The sequence below is a fragment of the Chlorocebus sabaeus genome, chromosome 1 (assembly GCF_047675955.1).
Source record: "Chlorocebus sabaeus isolate Y175 chromosome 1, mChlSab1.0.hap1, whole genome shotgun sequence".
NCBI classification, from domain to species: domain Eukaryota; kingdom Metazoa; phylum Chordata; class Mammalia; order Primates; family Cercopithecidae; genus Chlorocebus; species Chlorocebus sabaeus.
This window is the reverse complement of record NC_132904.1, coordinates 102,386,228-102,402,237: the sequence shown is the minus strand read 5'-3', so window position 1 is coordinate 102,402,237 and position 16,010 is coordinate 102,386,228. Positions and strand designations below refer to the sequence as shown.

Below are 16,010 nucleotides of genomic sequence, written 5' to 3'. Positions count from 1 at the left end.
CTCCTTGTACTAATTTGAATTTGTTATTATAAAACAAATAGCTACTTGTTCTTTTATGTATTACTATCATAATTTGCCCCCACTTTTCCATATTGAGTATTCATTTTTTTTAACTTCGTAAATTGTGAGCACTTTAAAATATATTTAAAATGTTCACTTTTATTTCCCATATATGTTGCAGTTTTTTCCCCTAATGATCAATTGTTTTGTTTCCATAACTTAATTCCAGGTCTTTTCTTGCAATACATAGGTTTTAAATTTTGTCGTAGCCATATAAAATTATTTTTTGTGTGTTTTCAGCCTTTGGTTTCATGTTTTAGAAAAATCATTTTCCTATCAATATTATGTATTTTATTCTAGTATCTGTAATTCTCCTATCACTTTTTGGTATCTTCGATGATGAAGTGTTAGAAAATTGTTAATTTTCCAAGTTGTCATCCTCCTTTACCAATAGGAATAAATAAATAACACATCTTTTCACTTACTTGAAATGCCTCCTTTCACATACTACATTGTTCTGTGAGGTATCTTCTGAAATTTTTAATTTATATAAGTTCCCACTAGTGAGGGAAGAAGCCTTAAAAAGACACATAAAGAGAAATACAGGTGTTTTCTGAACAGAAAACTAAGTGCCATAGAAAGTGAACATCGGATGAAGGTGGTGACATCCATGTCCAATGAGGGACACTTTCAAAAAGTTAGAGATATGTGAGAGTCTAGAAAGAGACTAGTAGAGATAGGTTACACATGGGCTTCCTCTGCCAACATCGGGGATGTTGCATGTGCATTGTTTCATGACCTCTCAGTAATTTCCAAATTTGAGTGTGTAAAATGTCTCCCACAGGTAATTCTGCTGCTAGTGGAATGTGCTTTGAGAATTATTCCCTTGGATTAACACACACACACACACACACCCCAAGTGTGGTAGAGGCCAAGGAGATGGCCCTGAAGCAGCACACTGCAGGAAATCAGGGTGAATTTGCTTTACTGCACAGGCATGGTAGCAAAAAGGACCTGACTGTGAGAGAGGTTCTGGATTTCTGGGTCTCACACATGGTGTGTTGGATAACATGTAAATGCTTCACAGACAATCGGTTCATTACAATTATAGCAACAAAGTTTGCAACGAGTAAAGTAAAAAAATATAATGAATCCAAATTTAATAATTTTGCAAAGTTAATCATTTAGACATATTAGGCTTTGTTCTATAGAAGAGAATGGATTTAGTTTTACTAGGGCCCTGGGAACCAGGCACTCATGTATGTGTTAGCAGTAGGAAAACAAACAAACAAACAAAAAAAAGTTGAGAAACAAGTATAGACTTTGCAGACACCAAAATGGAAAGTACCTAGACTGTGGAATGTGTAAGAGACCCGGAAGAAGATTCCTTTTGGGAAAAGAGTGGACAACTCAAGCATCAGAGATTGGAGTCTTTAACCACTTGCAGACTGGCTGAGGAATGAATATGAATATGATATTAATAGCCATTATGTTATCTTTTGTCTCTTTGAGAACTGCATAACTTTGGGATTTTTGTTATTGTGACATGTATAGGACTGACATAACTTTTTCATGAATTATGCTACTCCCTTCATATCCTTTGTTTTCATTATTTAAACAATTTGCCCTGAATGAAATGTGGTCAGAACACTTGCAAAAGAGTGAGTCTGGGTTTTCCAGTGGGTAGGGACTCCAGAGAAGAGATGTATGACAAGTGCCCCAGAAAGTAACTCATGTCAGTTATGCTGTTCATAACTAACTGGTAATCCAAGTATGATTTTTTGAGATGAAATATGCAAGAGTATTTTCTAAAGGGAATGAATTACAGTAGTTCTAACAACTTCAATAATATTAACATCTAAGTTATGCTTACTGTATCAAAAGTTTAAAATATTAACCAAAAAACAAATGCTTTAGAAACCCTTTTCTTTGGAATTTAAAGCTCAATATGAAACAGTCAATGAACTCTGTGGTAAAATACATTTTGCTATTTTTTTAAACTCCTTTTTTTTTTCTCATTTAGGGTCACCTAAGCAGTCAGCAATTCTTTCCTATGGATATAAAACTAACCAGTTGCTTCATAATGTCAAACAATTTTCTCATTCTGCAGAGGTTTTAGTTACTTTACTGTACTGTACAAAGAATGTTCATTGCTTCATGGTCTAAAAGGCAAGATGCAGAATCATGAAACTGTTGAATTGCAGTTCTGGCTTGGAAAGCGAGTCCTTCCTAGGACTTCAGTTATGTTCTAAATCTTTCTATCTTTATTGTTTTCTAAAGAAGGATGATTCTGTGTAATTCTCCATTTCAAAGTGGTCTTGTGAGGATTAATCAGACTACATTTTGAAGGTGAAATATAAGTTGGCTTTTAGGAAATTTCATACTACATTTCAAGTATATGTTATTTTAATGGTTACTTGATGAATAGAGTTTCCTACGAGCTACAGATTTGGTTTCTGGACTTCTGAAATATTATGCTATTACTAGCATGTGATAATTGCCAGTTTGATTTTGACATTTTGCAGTGGTAGCTGAAGACATTGATCTTGATATTGCTCTGATTCAGGCAGGAACATTTATGCTGTATTTGCCCTCAGTTATGAATATGTACCCTCAATATCAAGTACACTCAAGGGAGGAGCACAGCATGCTTTCATGTGAGGTCCACTTTGGAATAAATTCTAGCTTTTGTGTTTTGCTATGTATACTAGTATAAAAAATGACGGCACTGCATAAAGTTGAAATTTACTGTGTTCAGCAGAAGTGTAAGAATCTGACATTATTGATGAATATTTAATAGAGGATAAAGTAATATAATGATTGCCTCACCAATTACTTAAAAGATATCTATGAGTAATTACAAACAATGGACGTATAAATAACTATCTAAAATAATGACCATCTTTATATGGTTGAAGGAAACCTGTTCCTACAGTTATCAAATACAAGATTACTATTGTATTTGTTTTGTAGTTCTATACACGGCAGCATTAAACTTAAAAGAACAGTTACTCCAGATCCTGAAGTCATTTAAAAAAGCTAGGACTGCATATTCTGAATTTTTATCTTCTTTCTAATTTTGATCTTATCAAGTGTCAGTTTTTCTCATGGTTTGTGGATTGCATTATTAATAAAATAAAGGAAGATTTGAACACTGATTATGCTTCTTGGAATGTAGCTGCAAATTAAACAGTAATAGACATTTAAAAATTGTTATGTGCCCAAGGGAAAATAAGTTTCAGGTATATGTAAGTAAATTCTTCAATAAGTTGATTTGCTTACCCCATAAACAAGTTCTCCTACCATCCCATTCCAGATTTTTGTGTCTGCATCCCTTGCTCCATATTTTCCATCAGGGACAATGGCAATTTTATACTTGATACCAATATGTTTTGCAATTTCAGATGCCAAATCTACACAGTATCCTTCATACTTGTCATTTCCTTCAAACATTTCATGATTTTTCTTGTACATAACATATGGGGATTCCTATAATGAGAGAAGTAGAACTGTAAAGGAGAAATTATAAAACATTTGAAAAACCTTATGTAAATTTCCAATTTCAGAATTTGACAAAAGATTGTATTTAGTATTGGCACACATACTGATTTTGTGTAGCTAGAAATCAATAATAAAACAGATGAATATGTAAGTATGGGTAGCAGAGATTAAATTGCTTTGCATTGGATGCTAAAATGGAAATCTTTAAATTTCCATTGGAGTAAGTATTAAAAACCTAGCACTATGACTGTGATGGGAGAAGCATCAGTTACTAATTATCTAGAGAAGCATAAATTATCTTCTTTGGCAATGAAATGAGTATTTCTAAAATATTTCATGAAATTAAAGACTATTCATTAGTCAGCTTCACCTAATAAAAGACTAATTCAAGGTCACAGGTTTCCATAGTCTGCATATTATTTAGCCACATTCAACTGTGACTTCCTTTAAGAAAAAGGTTACATCATTTTTCTTTGATCTCTAGTGTTTAGCAAGATGCCTTTCTCAGAGCAGGCACTTGATACACTATCATTCAAAGAAAAAATGAATTAATAGTTAAAAATTCTTAAATAGTTATTTGCATTAAATCTGCTTTCCTAATGTCCAATATTTTGGCTTTAAATATAGTTTGTGCTCCATGAACTTTAGTTATATTATAAAGCATTTCCCTAGGGATGCTGATAATTTTCCTCCAGTTGTAATGAGCATACACTTGAGGTGATATTCCCATTTAGTTTTCTAAGCAAGTGAGACAGAAAATTTGATGAATAATTATGATGGAAATCCTGATAAAATGAAAAAGGTTATCCGTGGCTGATAATTACTACAGTTTTCAGTTAAAGACACACACACACACACACACACATACATACACACACACATACAACACACACCCTTAAACGAAACCATTAAAAGACATGCACTAAAGAGACATTTTAGCAAAAAGCACTTGATTTTGTAAGTGGCACCTAAAGCCACCAAACAAAGATAGACCTGCTGAACACATAATATTGAGAGAGTCCCTGGTCACATCTGAGTTTTCCCAGTCATTTGCAGTCAAGGAGTGGCCACCTTTGGCTACATTATTGAGATAATGTATTCATTTTTTACAAAATTTTACTGTAACATTTATTTGGTAATCTCTCATAAAAGTCTTTTCTTTTTCCCCAGAAAATTCATAATTGGGGAAGTTGAATTTGCTCTTAAAATTCTAGAATAGAAGGCAAGTTACTTTGGATGAATAACACGGCAACCTACACTAATTCTGATATTGTTTTTAAGTACTTCATAAATGTAGAACCTCTTTTAAAAATTTAATAAAACATATGAATTATAGGACATTTTATTTTCTCATAGAAATGCCCTAAATAATTCTACAGTGGGCAGTTGTCCAGGATTGGTCCTTCTACTGTATTCTTAAATCCTGCCTTAGGTTGGCACGGTCAAATGACCCAGAAGCCTCCAACTTTTTTGAATTTGATGAATATTCTAACCCTGGAATTGGGTAGAAAGTTCTTCTACGCATAAAATTAAGGCAACCAATTGTCTCTTCTTTAGATAGATGAAAATTATGCAGTAGCCTATGGAAAACATTGTGAAAATGTAAAGAGTTTAGCAAACTATAAATGTGGTTATAAAGTTGGTGAATTGTTGCAAAGGATTATTATTTTCTAAAATATGCTATAGAATATTAAGAGTCATTAGGAGCTAATTCTTACATTTTCTCTCTCTCTGTTTTTTTTTTTTTTTTTACAATAACCATTTTAAAATATGGAAGAGTGTTTAGAAAAAAGCAAGAGCCACATATTTGTAAAATGCTTCAATTCAGATTGAAATGGTTGTACAACTATCATCTATAAGTGTAACAAGTTGAAGAGTTTTTCGAAAGGGGTATAGCTAAGGCTCCATTTGGTACTACGGTTGAAGGTCAATTCACAAGTGTCTACAATATTTGAACACATGAATTTTTGAACTCAAATACATATATTACTGTATTAGCTTGTGTGTGCAAGTTTCTCTAGCTAGTATTTATAATCTAATTTGCTAAATGCCTACTACATTATATAATGAACAATTTACTTCAATAAAAGCTACATATTTGTTATTTAATCAAACATTTATTAAGCAGCTACTGTGTGCCAGGCAGTTTGCTGGGTGATAGGGACACAAAAATAAGTAAAGTATGCCCCTTGTTCTCTTGCAATCAAAGTCACTGGTTTTTTTTTTTTTTTTGTAATAATGGCAAAGGAGTATAAGGCGTGGGGAACAATAATAAAATATAGTAGTGAAAAACAATGGTAGCTCTTACTTATTTAGTGCTTACTATGTATTGGGCACAATGTAAAGTTCTTCATGTCTTTTCATTTACTTTTGACACAGGCACATTGAGGTAGGCATTTCCCACTTTGCAGATGGGACAGTGAAGACTCAGGGAGGTTAAGCCAGTTGTTCAATTTCACAGAGCTAACAAGTGAAAGAGGTGGGAGCTGATCTTGCATTTTGATATTTTGTTTTGTTTTTGTTTTTGAGAGACAGTCTAGCTGTGCTCTGTCGCCCAGACCAGAGTATAGTAGTACGATCTCAGCTCACTGCAACCTCTACCTCCTAGGTTCAAGCGATTCTCCTGCCTCAGCCTCCCAAGTAGCTGGGATTACAGGTACACACCATCACTCCCGGTTAATTCTTATATTTTTAGTAGAGATGGAATTTCACCATGTTGGCCAGACTGGTCTTGAACTCCTGGCCTCAAGTGATCCACTAGCCTTAGCCTTCCAAACAGCTGAGATTACAGGTATGAGCCACTGTTCTTAGCCAATTTTGAAATATCTGGAAATTTTTGAAACTATTGCATTTATCCAAATATGTGCAATTAATTAAGATTCCATATGACTTAATGAAATATCTGGAAAATTTTGAAGCACTTATTGCATTTATCAAAATATGTGCCATTAATTGAGATTTCATATGACTTAATGAGGGAACAATATTAAAGAAATGCATTTCTGCATTTTTATGAAATTCATTTAATGAAATTCTTCATATGATCTTCTATGTAAACAGTGTAGATAAAAACCTTTCAATTTCTTCTCATAGTGTCTGGCGTAGAGAATGCACTAAATAAATACAAAGATATCATGGCCTATCAGTGTTTCCTAAATAGCAGTATCATTATAAAGTAATTTTATCAGAAATTCTGATTCAGATTTTCTAAAGGAAAGTAAATATTAACAAATGCTAGGTTATCTCTTCTGAAGCAGGCCCACGTCTATATGAGTAAAATATTTATTTAATGTCTTCTTTCATTTTTTCAGTTTTTTTCTTTCTTTTTTATTTTGGACAGCAGGAGTCCATCAGGTCATTGTTTTCCTGCCGAGCAAACCAACAAAGACTAGAAGAGACTTCAGCTTACTGCAGATGTTGATTAGAAATGCAGTTAGATTTTTTTGCCTATCCAGGGACATAAACAATTACTGAGATTCAAGATGAGTGATGCAGACAGCATAAGAGAAATGACATGATCGCACCCAGGGAGGTGGGGAGGTTAAAGGAAGAGAACGGCTAGGCTTTCCTTGAACAATGTCGCTCATGGTTGCTCAGCTCTGCTGGTTCTTTGACTGTGTCTCATTTTGCTTTGCTTTCATGTCAAGTCCAAAAGAGTAGCAAATATTCAACATTCGCCCAACCTCTTCATTTCCTCCATGCTCAATCTGACAAGTTGTCTGCAAGTAGCTCTTCGAACACTTCATATTAGAGTTAATACAAAGTTTGGGGGCTACTAAGGGGGAAGAAAATACAAAATCTTTTCAATATAATAAATAAATTCTGGCAAATCATTAAGGAGGATTTGTGGGGATATCTTTGTAAGACAGCCTTATGAATTCCCAGGTGTTCGATTTTGAATAAAAACGGAATGATCAGAAGGATAGAGTAACCTCTTATTTCTGTCTTATGTATATAACCTGCCATGATTATTATCAACTACTATGTTTTGCAAGACAGTAATTTCTTTAAAAGTTATTTAAAATACATTTCTTCTTAATGCACAGGAGTTTTATATTAAGATAGTTTCTCTGATGAATGGGGTTCTACATCTGCTCTGCTTTTCAGGAAAGAAGTCACTCTCTGTTTAAAGCTGCTACATTAGGGCTTACTTATGGAAGTATTTATGTAAATTAATTAAGATGATTTTTAATCAATAAAATATAATTTTCCTACCAAGGAAATTTTTTTGGATTATTTGTATTTAGCAAAAGTGGAACTATCAAAACAAAATATTAGAAAGGCTTCAAAATTTTCTAAACATCACAAATATAGTTATTACAATTACTATTAAAAGTTGTTACAATAATGTGATCAGTGTTAACCAATGTTGTTTTCTATGTGGATATTTGGTTTTCTCCAAAAATCTTAATGGATGTAGATAATTTATCCCATAGATAAAATTCTTAAAAGTGAAGATTAAGATATTATTATTCAATTCAGAAAAAAATAAGTAAATCTAATGGCCGAAAAAATTTAAATGTAGCCAAAATCATTTAAAAACTAACTGATTTATAAGCTCTTCAGTGAGTGATGTGTGTGAAAGAGGAAAATTAATTTTTTTTATAAGGAAGAAAATACATTTTAATTTCTGTATGTATGTGTATATATATAGTATTTTTATATAAATGTGTGTGTGTATGTTATTATAATGCACATACATATGTATAGTGCATCTACAGAATTTTACATAGAGAAGAAAAAATATCAAGCATGTTATAAAAAGTACAAAAAGTAAGCTCTGGAAAGATCATGTGTGATAAGGATAATTGCTTTTAGGTTTGTAACGTAATTCTGATACTGGAGTGAATACATTTGGTTTTATGGAAAGTTTGCTTAAAGGATTGTTATGTTCATGAGATGGTAAGAAATATCTTTGTAGTTGAGCAATGCATCATAAGCATCTCTTAACTTCGGTAGTAAAGCCTTGGGAAAAAAAGGAGCTCGTCTGAAATATCACTGTATTATCTCCCCTTTTCCAGAGAGTTCAATAGCCAAGAAAGTAGTAAGATTACAGAGGAAAACACCACCCTCCCTTCTCCCAAGATCTACTGTAAACGGCTTTTCCCTCAATTGCTGTATTTATCCAAACCACATGGAATAGATATGGCTTCTTTGGGTTATTTGTAGAAATTATTACTTTTAATACAAAAAGTTAAATCAATATGGTCACAGTCTTATAAATTTTATTGATTTTGTAAAATTTTTAGTCAACAAGACTTAAAGATAAAAATGATGATATTAATTTAGTTTCCACTAGATTTTGCTGTGGTATATTCAGTATGATTAGTCAGGTAGAATAAATTTATTATTAAAATGAAAATCACATTGAAGATATACAACACTGTTATAAGAAAAAACAACTTTCAACAGCCATAAAAAGTTAATGCTACATTATATTTAATAAAGATAGCTAATATAATTCTTAATTATGTTTCTGGTCTGCTTTCTCTGAATATACTATAAGTTTCATTGAGTGCAGGATTTTTGTCTGTGACATATCCCCAGGGCCTAGAACTGTGCCTAGTACATAGCAGACGCTCAATAAATATTTATGAGTAACTGAATTTCTCAATCAATTTTATTTAGCAATAGCATATAGTGTTACAGTATATCAACATATAAATAACAACATACACAAAGGACAGACAACTGGAAAAACAATAACACCATATCAATGTCAATCAAAATGAATTATATCCAGTGCTCACTCTCAGCCTTCTTCTATATCTAGATATAGGTATCACATATATTAAAATGTCTAGCCAATTCCATCTGTATTGGGAGTTTTCAATTGAATTTGGGGATAATTACATGCAGATGCCAACATCTTGTTTATCTACAAGGGATTTCTTTCATAATGAAGGAAGTGGAGGGATATTACAGGTCCTGGACTACCATTTTCAACAAAAGCAAATTGAAGGAACACTTTCAGAAAAAGGATTCTAGTATATGTCTTTTTGAATTACTGAATGATTATGCAGTTGCAAATACCAGAGGTATTATTTATATAAAGATTACATTTTCATACAAAAAGACAGATGCTAGTATTATACTATTTTGATAGCAAAAATATTGATGACTTTACTGTCAAACAACATATAACTTTACAGAATATCCTTTATCTATATATTTCTATATATAGATATATATAGAAAACAGTTGGATTTTTTTAGTCATTTTTAGTCTTTTTTTGATAGCATGCTTCCTGAAAACTAGCCATGCTTGCAAAATTAATTCAGTATTTTGGTTTTAAGAATTATTTGTCCAGTCCCTTTAATAACAGGGATGGAAAGGAGATTCTCTATATTATACATGTAATGCACATTAAAACACTTTATTTCACACAGAACAGGCAAAATTCCAAGAGATCTTTAAAGAAAACAACTGTATATATTCAGAAAACAAGCACACAAATTCCAAGATATTTACTTATAGAAAATCTACCCTTGGAAATGGAGTGATATAATTCCATCATTTACGTACAGTGACCTCATTTCAAGATAGGGGAATTGATATGTCAGAATCGCTAAATGATTCTTTGTCAACATCTATTTCTTGAGAAAGATGAAGATTAATTCTTCTTTTGTTCTAGTATCTCAGGAAAGTCACAGAACTTAAAAAAATTTTTTTTTCTGGTAGTCCAGAGTTGGTCATCCAAGAAGAATCCCACATGAAAAATAAGCTTAAATTTACTACACTGGAGAACAAGAGTTGAGCCTTAGTTAGGAATGGTCGAACAGCGCGGAACTCTTTTCTTTCTTGATCAATTTCTTAAAATAGGATTCTTCATCAGAGGCTGAAAAGAGGAGGACTGTACTGAAGTATGACTTTCCATTACTGTGTCTTTTTTAGGAAAAGAAACATACATATATATATATTGCTTTCAAGTCCCATGCAAATATTATACAATTAAGTTAGAAGGTTTACACAAAAACTCTGTTGGTTGGTTTGCATTCTAAAATCATAAACGTCTGCTGAAGGCTTGTCAGATTACATTAAATTGCTGACTGGTGATGCAACACGGTTAAAACTAAGTGCAACATATGAAGGCTTCTCTCTGGCATTTTCATGCTTTAACCTTATATCATTTTTGGGAACAACTCAACATTACTAAAAACCTGAAACTAAAAATGACAAAAGCTAAAAACTAAATTACATAAAATACTTCCATTTATTTAGAGTAAGATTTCCATAAATAATTTAAAACTTGTTTTGCCTAAAGAGACGTGCACTGAGTATATGTAACTTTAAATGAGATAGAAAAGGTCACCAATTGTTGATCTCTTTTGACTAGCGTTGACTTTAAAGGGCATGTTTGACTTTAGAAGAGAAAAATACATAAGATGTTCTATTATTTAAAAGGTAATTTCATCAGAATCTCTTTGAAAAAGCAGTCTTAAAATTTAGAGGACTTTTCACTTTGTGATGTGGCCGAATGAAGCTATCGTATTCTTCTTAAATTTTAGAAGTTCAATAAACTATAATGTGTACTTCTCACTGGTCAATGAGAAAAATAATCGGTGGAAGAAAACCCTTTTCTCATTCAAAATAAAAACAAAATTAATTCCTAAATCATTTAGTTGTATAAATCATGCTCATTAAAATCTTCACAGTCACATCTTTGCTATTGTAAACAGGCAATACAATCATTATCCAATGATTAAACTACCTGAAAATTATAATTTTAAACACTATTATTATTACATTGGCTTTTTAAAAACATAGTAACAATAATAATATGTTTACTACTGGACATATTTATGTGATTGGTGGTTGACCTTTGTCATGTTCACTGTTTTGTGCTTTAGGGTCTTAGCATTTCATACATTTCCAACTAGAGTTTGACAGTCTCAATGTGTAACATCTGAGCATTTTTCCAAGAACAACAATGTGACAAAAGATAATACAAATAAAAGTACTATATGTACTCAAAGCTTAGGACGAACCTATTCAAAGCCTCAATAGGCTTTTGTGGATCAGAACACCCATGTCACCATTGCTAACAGTCAGCTTTGCCCTCCCTGCTCACCATCGCTGGGAGTTAAAATTGCCTGTGGACAAAACGGAACACCATAAAGCATAGACCAACACTTACCATAATTGTGGTTACAACCACTGTTCTGTTCTCAATAGCGGCTGTGTCATTGCCAAGAGTTGGTACATCTTGAATCAAGACTAACTTATCCATATCATTCCAGTAACCAACCTGCCAAATAGAGAACATGCTTGAAAACATATTTTAGAAGCATTTACTCTAGTTCTTCTTAGAATAATGAAGGGTATGAATAAGTAAACAAACAAAACAAAAGCCAGTGGAAAAGAAAAAGTGATTGGAAGTGTTCTTACTTGCCCATGAGCCAGTTTTCCTGGTGCTAAGGATCCTGTCTTGTTACATGTTTGGAAAATTTACTGTTTACAATAGTGGAGTGACCAAACGATTGGGAATGGGTGATTCCAAAAGGAATATGAGCACGGAGCATTATTTTATGCAGATCCCCTCCTCTAGTGAGATAGACTGGTGCCCCCTAAATTAATTTGTGTGACTTTATCAATAAAGTTACAGGTTGTATAGTAAAGGGAATGGCCAGATTTATAAGAAGAACATGTATGGAATATTTCCAAGCAAAAGAAACCTACATATTTTTAAAGCAAAACAGGAATGGTTTTAGGTTTGATATAACCTAGCCACTAGGTAACAATCTTACCATTTTTTGAAATGCTAACTGCATCAGAGATGAATATTAATGGTCAATGCTTTTGCTTTCAAATATTACATTTAAATTTGTATTTTTTCATTTTAAATTATTATTTTTTAATTTAGAAGTCAAACACTTTTTCTTAAAAATGAATTAAGTAATTTTAAGTACTCTGAAAGTAGTAAGCTACAATGGAATCTTAATGGAAATTTAGGATTCTTTGGTTTTTGCAGACCATTAAGCAATAATAATGGCTATTACATATTGAGTGCTTGCTCTGAGGCAGACAATGTATTCAACGCTTTTTAAAAGTATACATCTTAAAGTGAATATACATAGCAAGTATGGAGTAGGGACAATTATTATCCACATTTTAGAGATGAGGATTCATTTTAGAAGGCTAAAGAAATTGCACAAAGTTACACTTTAGTAAGGCCAGAATTCAAAACTCAGGTCTCTATGACACCAAGTCTACATGCTTTGCTGTTATGCTACGCGACATCCCAAAATGGGTGTTCATTTACTGCTTGACAAACTTCTTTCTTGAATTTCTTGATTCAGTTGATAAAACTCATGTCTCCAATAAAATGTATGCATTTGCTCACTGGTCTGTATTCACTATTTGTTCTAATGTTTTGGAAGTCTCACTTGCTTAATCCAGGTTTCTCAACTGCCATGTTAGTATTTATGAGCATATTAAAATAGAGTAAGCATTAATATGTCAGAAAGAGGCACTAGATTATTCACAAGTGTTGCATATATAATTCAATAACAAAACAGATGGAGAAAAAGACTTTTTATTAATATGGCTTGCTACACTTCTTATTTTGATCCAAAATTAGAAGTTCAGCAAGTTTTTTTCAATAGTCTATGTGAATCAATTTCTGGTTGACATTTATTAATAATTATATGATAATTTTAATTTAAAACAAGTATATATTTGAGACCCACCCTCTCCTCAATTCTTATGTATACTTAAGTCAGTTGATTCTTGTTAACTCTCCTTTCCATATGAAGTTATATGACATGAAAAGGGGTTTTACAGTTTAGCACTCCATTAAAATGCACCCATCCTGAAAAGCTCATCAGCCAATTTTCAGGAGAGACAATTTTTCTTTATTAATGAGTCCCACAATAGAAAGAATCACAGATCTGGGATACATTTTTGGAGAGTACCTAGATATTGGCAAGACCTTGACATTTTGCATTTAAAAACTAAACCATGGGTTTGCAGTTATTCCCCTTTTAAAGACAAATGATTCAGAAGTGCTGGAAAATTAAAATAAAAAGCAAACTTTAATTTTTTGCCTTATATCTACATGCAATTCTGGTTAAAAAACCAGAAAGTCATATTTTGTGATATGGGACCAATTAATGCTAGATTTCATGTGGACCATGGGCTTATTTAGAACTAAGTCTATACAAGGAGTCAGTTCCTAAAGAAAGGGATCCTAAAGTTTGCACCCAGACCTCACAGAAGATGGAATTTCTCTCTCCAGTCTTCATAGCATTTTGCATTTTATTAAGAACTTTTCCCATGACTGATTTCATTTAACAGGGAAATGGATATTTTTCCTATAGACAAAAAGTGGGTGAAAAGTCATTTTGTAATGCTAGAGCAGAAATATGGAAGCATTTAAATCACTAAATTGATAAAGGATGTCAGAAAAATATCAATCTTCTTTGAACTCCTAAAGGTGATTTGTATGCAAATGTAATTATACTAAGATATGTGAGAAAATGTGTCTGTATTTAGGATAGTCTTGGCCTAGAACAGAGAAAAGACAGGAACTGAGCGGCTGTGAGGAACTCCTATTCTACTCAAAGCTGGTTCCTTGGAGAGCTGCTTTGACTAGACCTGCCCTGAAAAATCTGGCCTAATTCCCACACCAGCCCTAAATCCCTATAGGCAATGGGACTGATGACGTTTCAAGATCTTGAAACCTGAGTCAAGATCTTGAGTGATGCTCTAGAGCTGCAGGAATTTTAGTTTCTACTGAAGCTCCACCTCTTTCTAGCTGAGCATCTCTGAGCAGGTAACTTAGTTTATTTGAACCTTACTTTTCGATAGAAGGAGAAAAAATATATCTCTTATTTTTAGGTTGTCATGAGGATTGAATAAAAAAATGCACATCAATTTTCCATTACAGTGTCTGGCATATAATGTGCTCTCAATAAATAAAATTTTTGCAATTAAAGATTTCTGAAACCATGCAACGCTGCAGCATTCCCTCTGCAGCCCTGGATGGGGGTCACTGGAGTGATAAGAAGATTCCACTATACTTAGGAGCTGGGACTTCAGAAAGAGCTTTGTGGCTTCTGCTTAATGAGACTCTCAATCAGTTTTCCTGTTGCAGAAGTCAGACAAACTGATGGGTTGACTCTCTGATCTGTTTTCAAAGATAGCTCCCTTGCTGGCAAGTGTTCAATTTACAAGAATGATGGCTCACTTCTCAGACATATTGCCTAGTTTCACCAGCATAGTGTCTCTCATGGTAGCTCATTTTTAAGTTTAATATTCCTGACACAATGCCCGAGTTGATCATTGCCACGGAAAAACGAAGATAGATGAGTCTACACCATTTTATACTGCATATTTCTTTTAGGAGCCTTAGATGAATGTCAGTTGGGTGTGAAGATGTACTGTTCATCACTCTCCCAACTTATTCCTTAAGTTTCTCTTTGAAAAGTCTTAATTTTTGTTGCCATCATGGTTCAATAGGCTATGAAAAGATTCAGTACTATGAATAGCCCACTTCATATTACTTCTAGTTAGCGCCAGCTTTCTTTTTCCACTATTCTTTCTCTTATAGAGAATGATTTGATGTTCTGCACTTAAAGTTTTGTAAAATAAGTAATTGTCATTTGCATTTTAAAAGATTCTGTTTAAATCGCAAATTTTGCAAGGTCTGGTGTATGGCAAGGAGGTGAGTCAGTCTTGCCTTTGTCCACCTGTTAGCATTTAGCATTGTCCACTTGTTAACATTTTTAGAGGCCTGTGGAATATCCTATCTGCTCCCCAGCTAGCAGAGGATCTCTGCTTAAAGCTTGCCTCTTTTTTGTTGCTGGCTGTGTGCTGGTAGAGTGAGCTCTTCTTAACGTCTCCTTCCCTTGCTTCAGTCAATCTCCTTAGAAGAGCCTGCCCTGAGGTGCAGCTGGGCCCCCCGGCTGCTGTCCATCTCCTGCCACTCAGGATCTGGATCAGGTAGGCTCCAGTTTACCATGTATTAGCTGGCAGCCTCCACACAGTCTATGCCATTAAGAAGATGGAAATCTAGAGATGGTTTTCATGGCAGCTCCAAACTTCTCACAGATAGAGAAGCACACCCATATCGTAGTCTGAAGCAAAATGCAATTAGGAAAGCCTTTGCTATTTTCCATGTATCACCTTAACTTTAACGATCCTGCCTCCAAGCCTTTCTTCAGGTTGTTGCCCCTTCCATTTCATCCTTCCAAACTCTAACATCCTGGCAATTTAAAATCCCACCTCCCCCATACAGCCTTCCTTTATTTGTTTTCCTCCAGCAGGAAATCGTCTCTTCCTATGTAGATCAGTAAGGGAGAAAATACTAAGAGTTAAATATGTTTTCTCACTTACGGGCTTTGGATAAGATAACTCATTGGGTCATAATTTTGTCGTTTATAAAAAAGAGAAATACTAATACTCAAATTATAGGTTTGTCATGAGGATGGAATCATGCAAAGCACCAAGTCCAGTGCTTAGGACACAGCAGGCATTTCATAAGTTGCAGTTATCATTATTACATAAAA

General features: G+C 33.5%; 1 protein-coding gene across 5 annotated transcripts in view; it reads right to left on the bottom strand.

Annotated features, from left to right (window-relative positions):
* The window catches only part of GRIA4 (glutamate ionotropic receptor AMPA type subunit 4), a 375,959-nt gene that overhangs the window by 60,716 nt on the left and 299,233 nt on the right, over positions 1-16,010 (bottom strand). For 4 of the 5 annotated variants that reach the window (XM_008020706.3, XM_008020702.3, XM_008020705.3 and 1 more), the window contains exons 10-11: positions 11,639-11,749; positions 3,283-3,489 (exon numbers count right to left, since the gene is read on the bottom strand). In XM_008020706.3, coding sequence (XP_008018897.1) covers positions 3,283-3,489; positions 11,639-11,749 — 318 coding nt within the window. Of the gene's footprint in view, positions 1-3,282; positions 3,490-9,103; positions 10,340-11,638; positions 11,750-16,010 lie in introns of those variants that run through there. The other variant, XM_008020711.3, reaches the window with a different exon arrangement.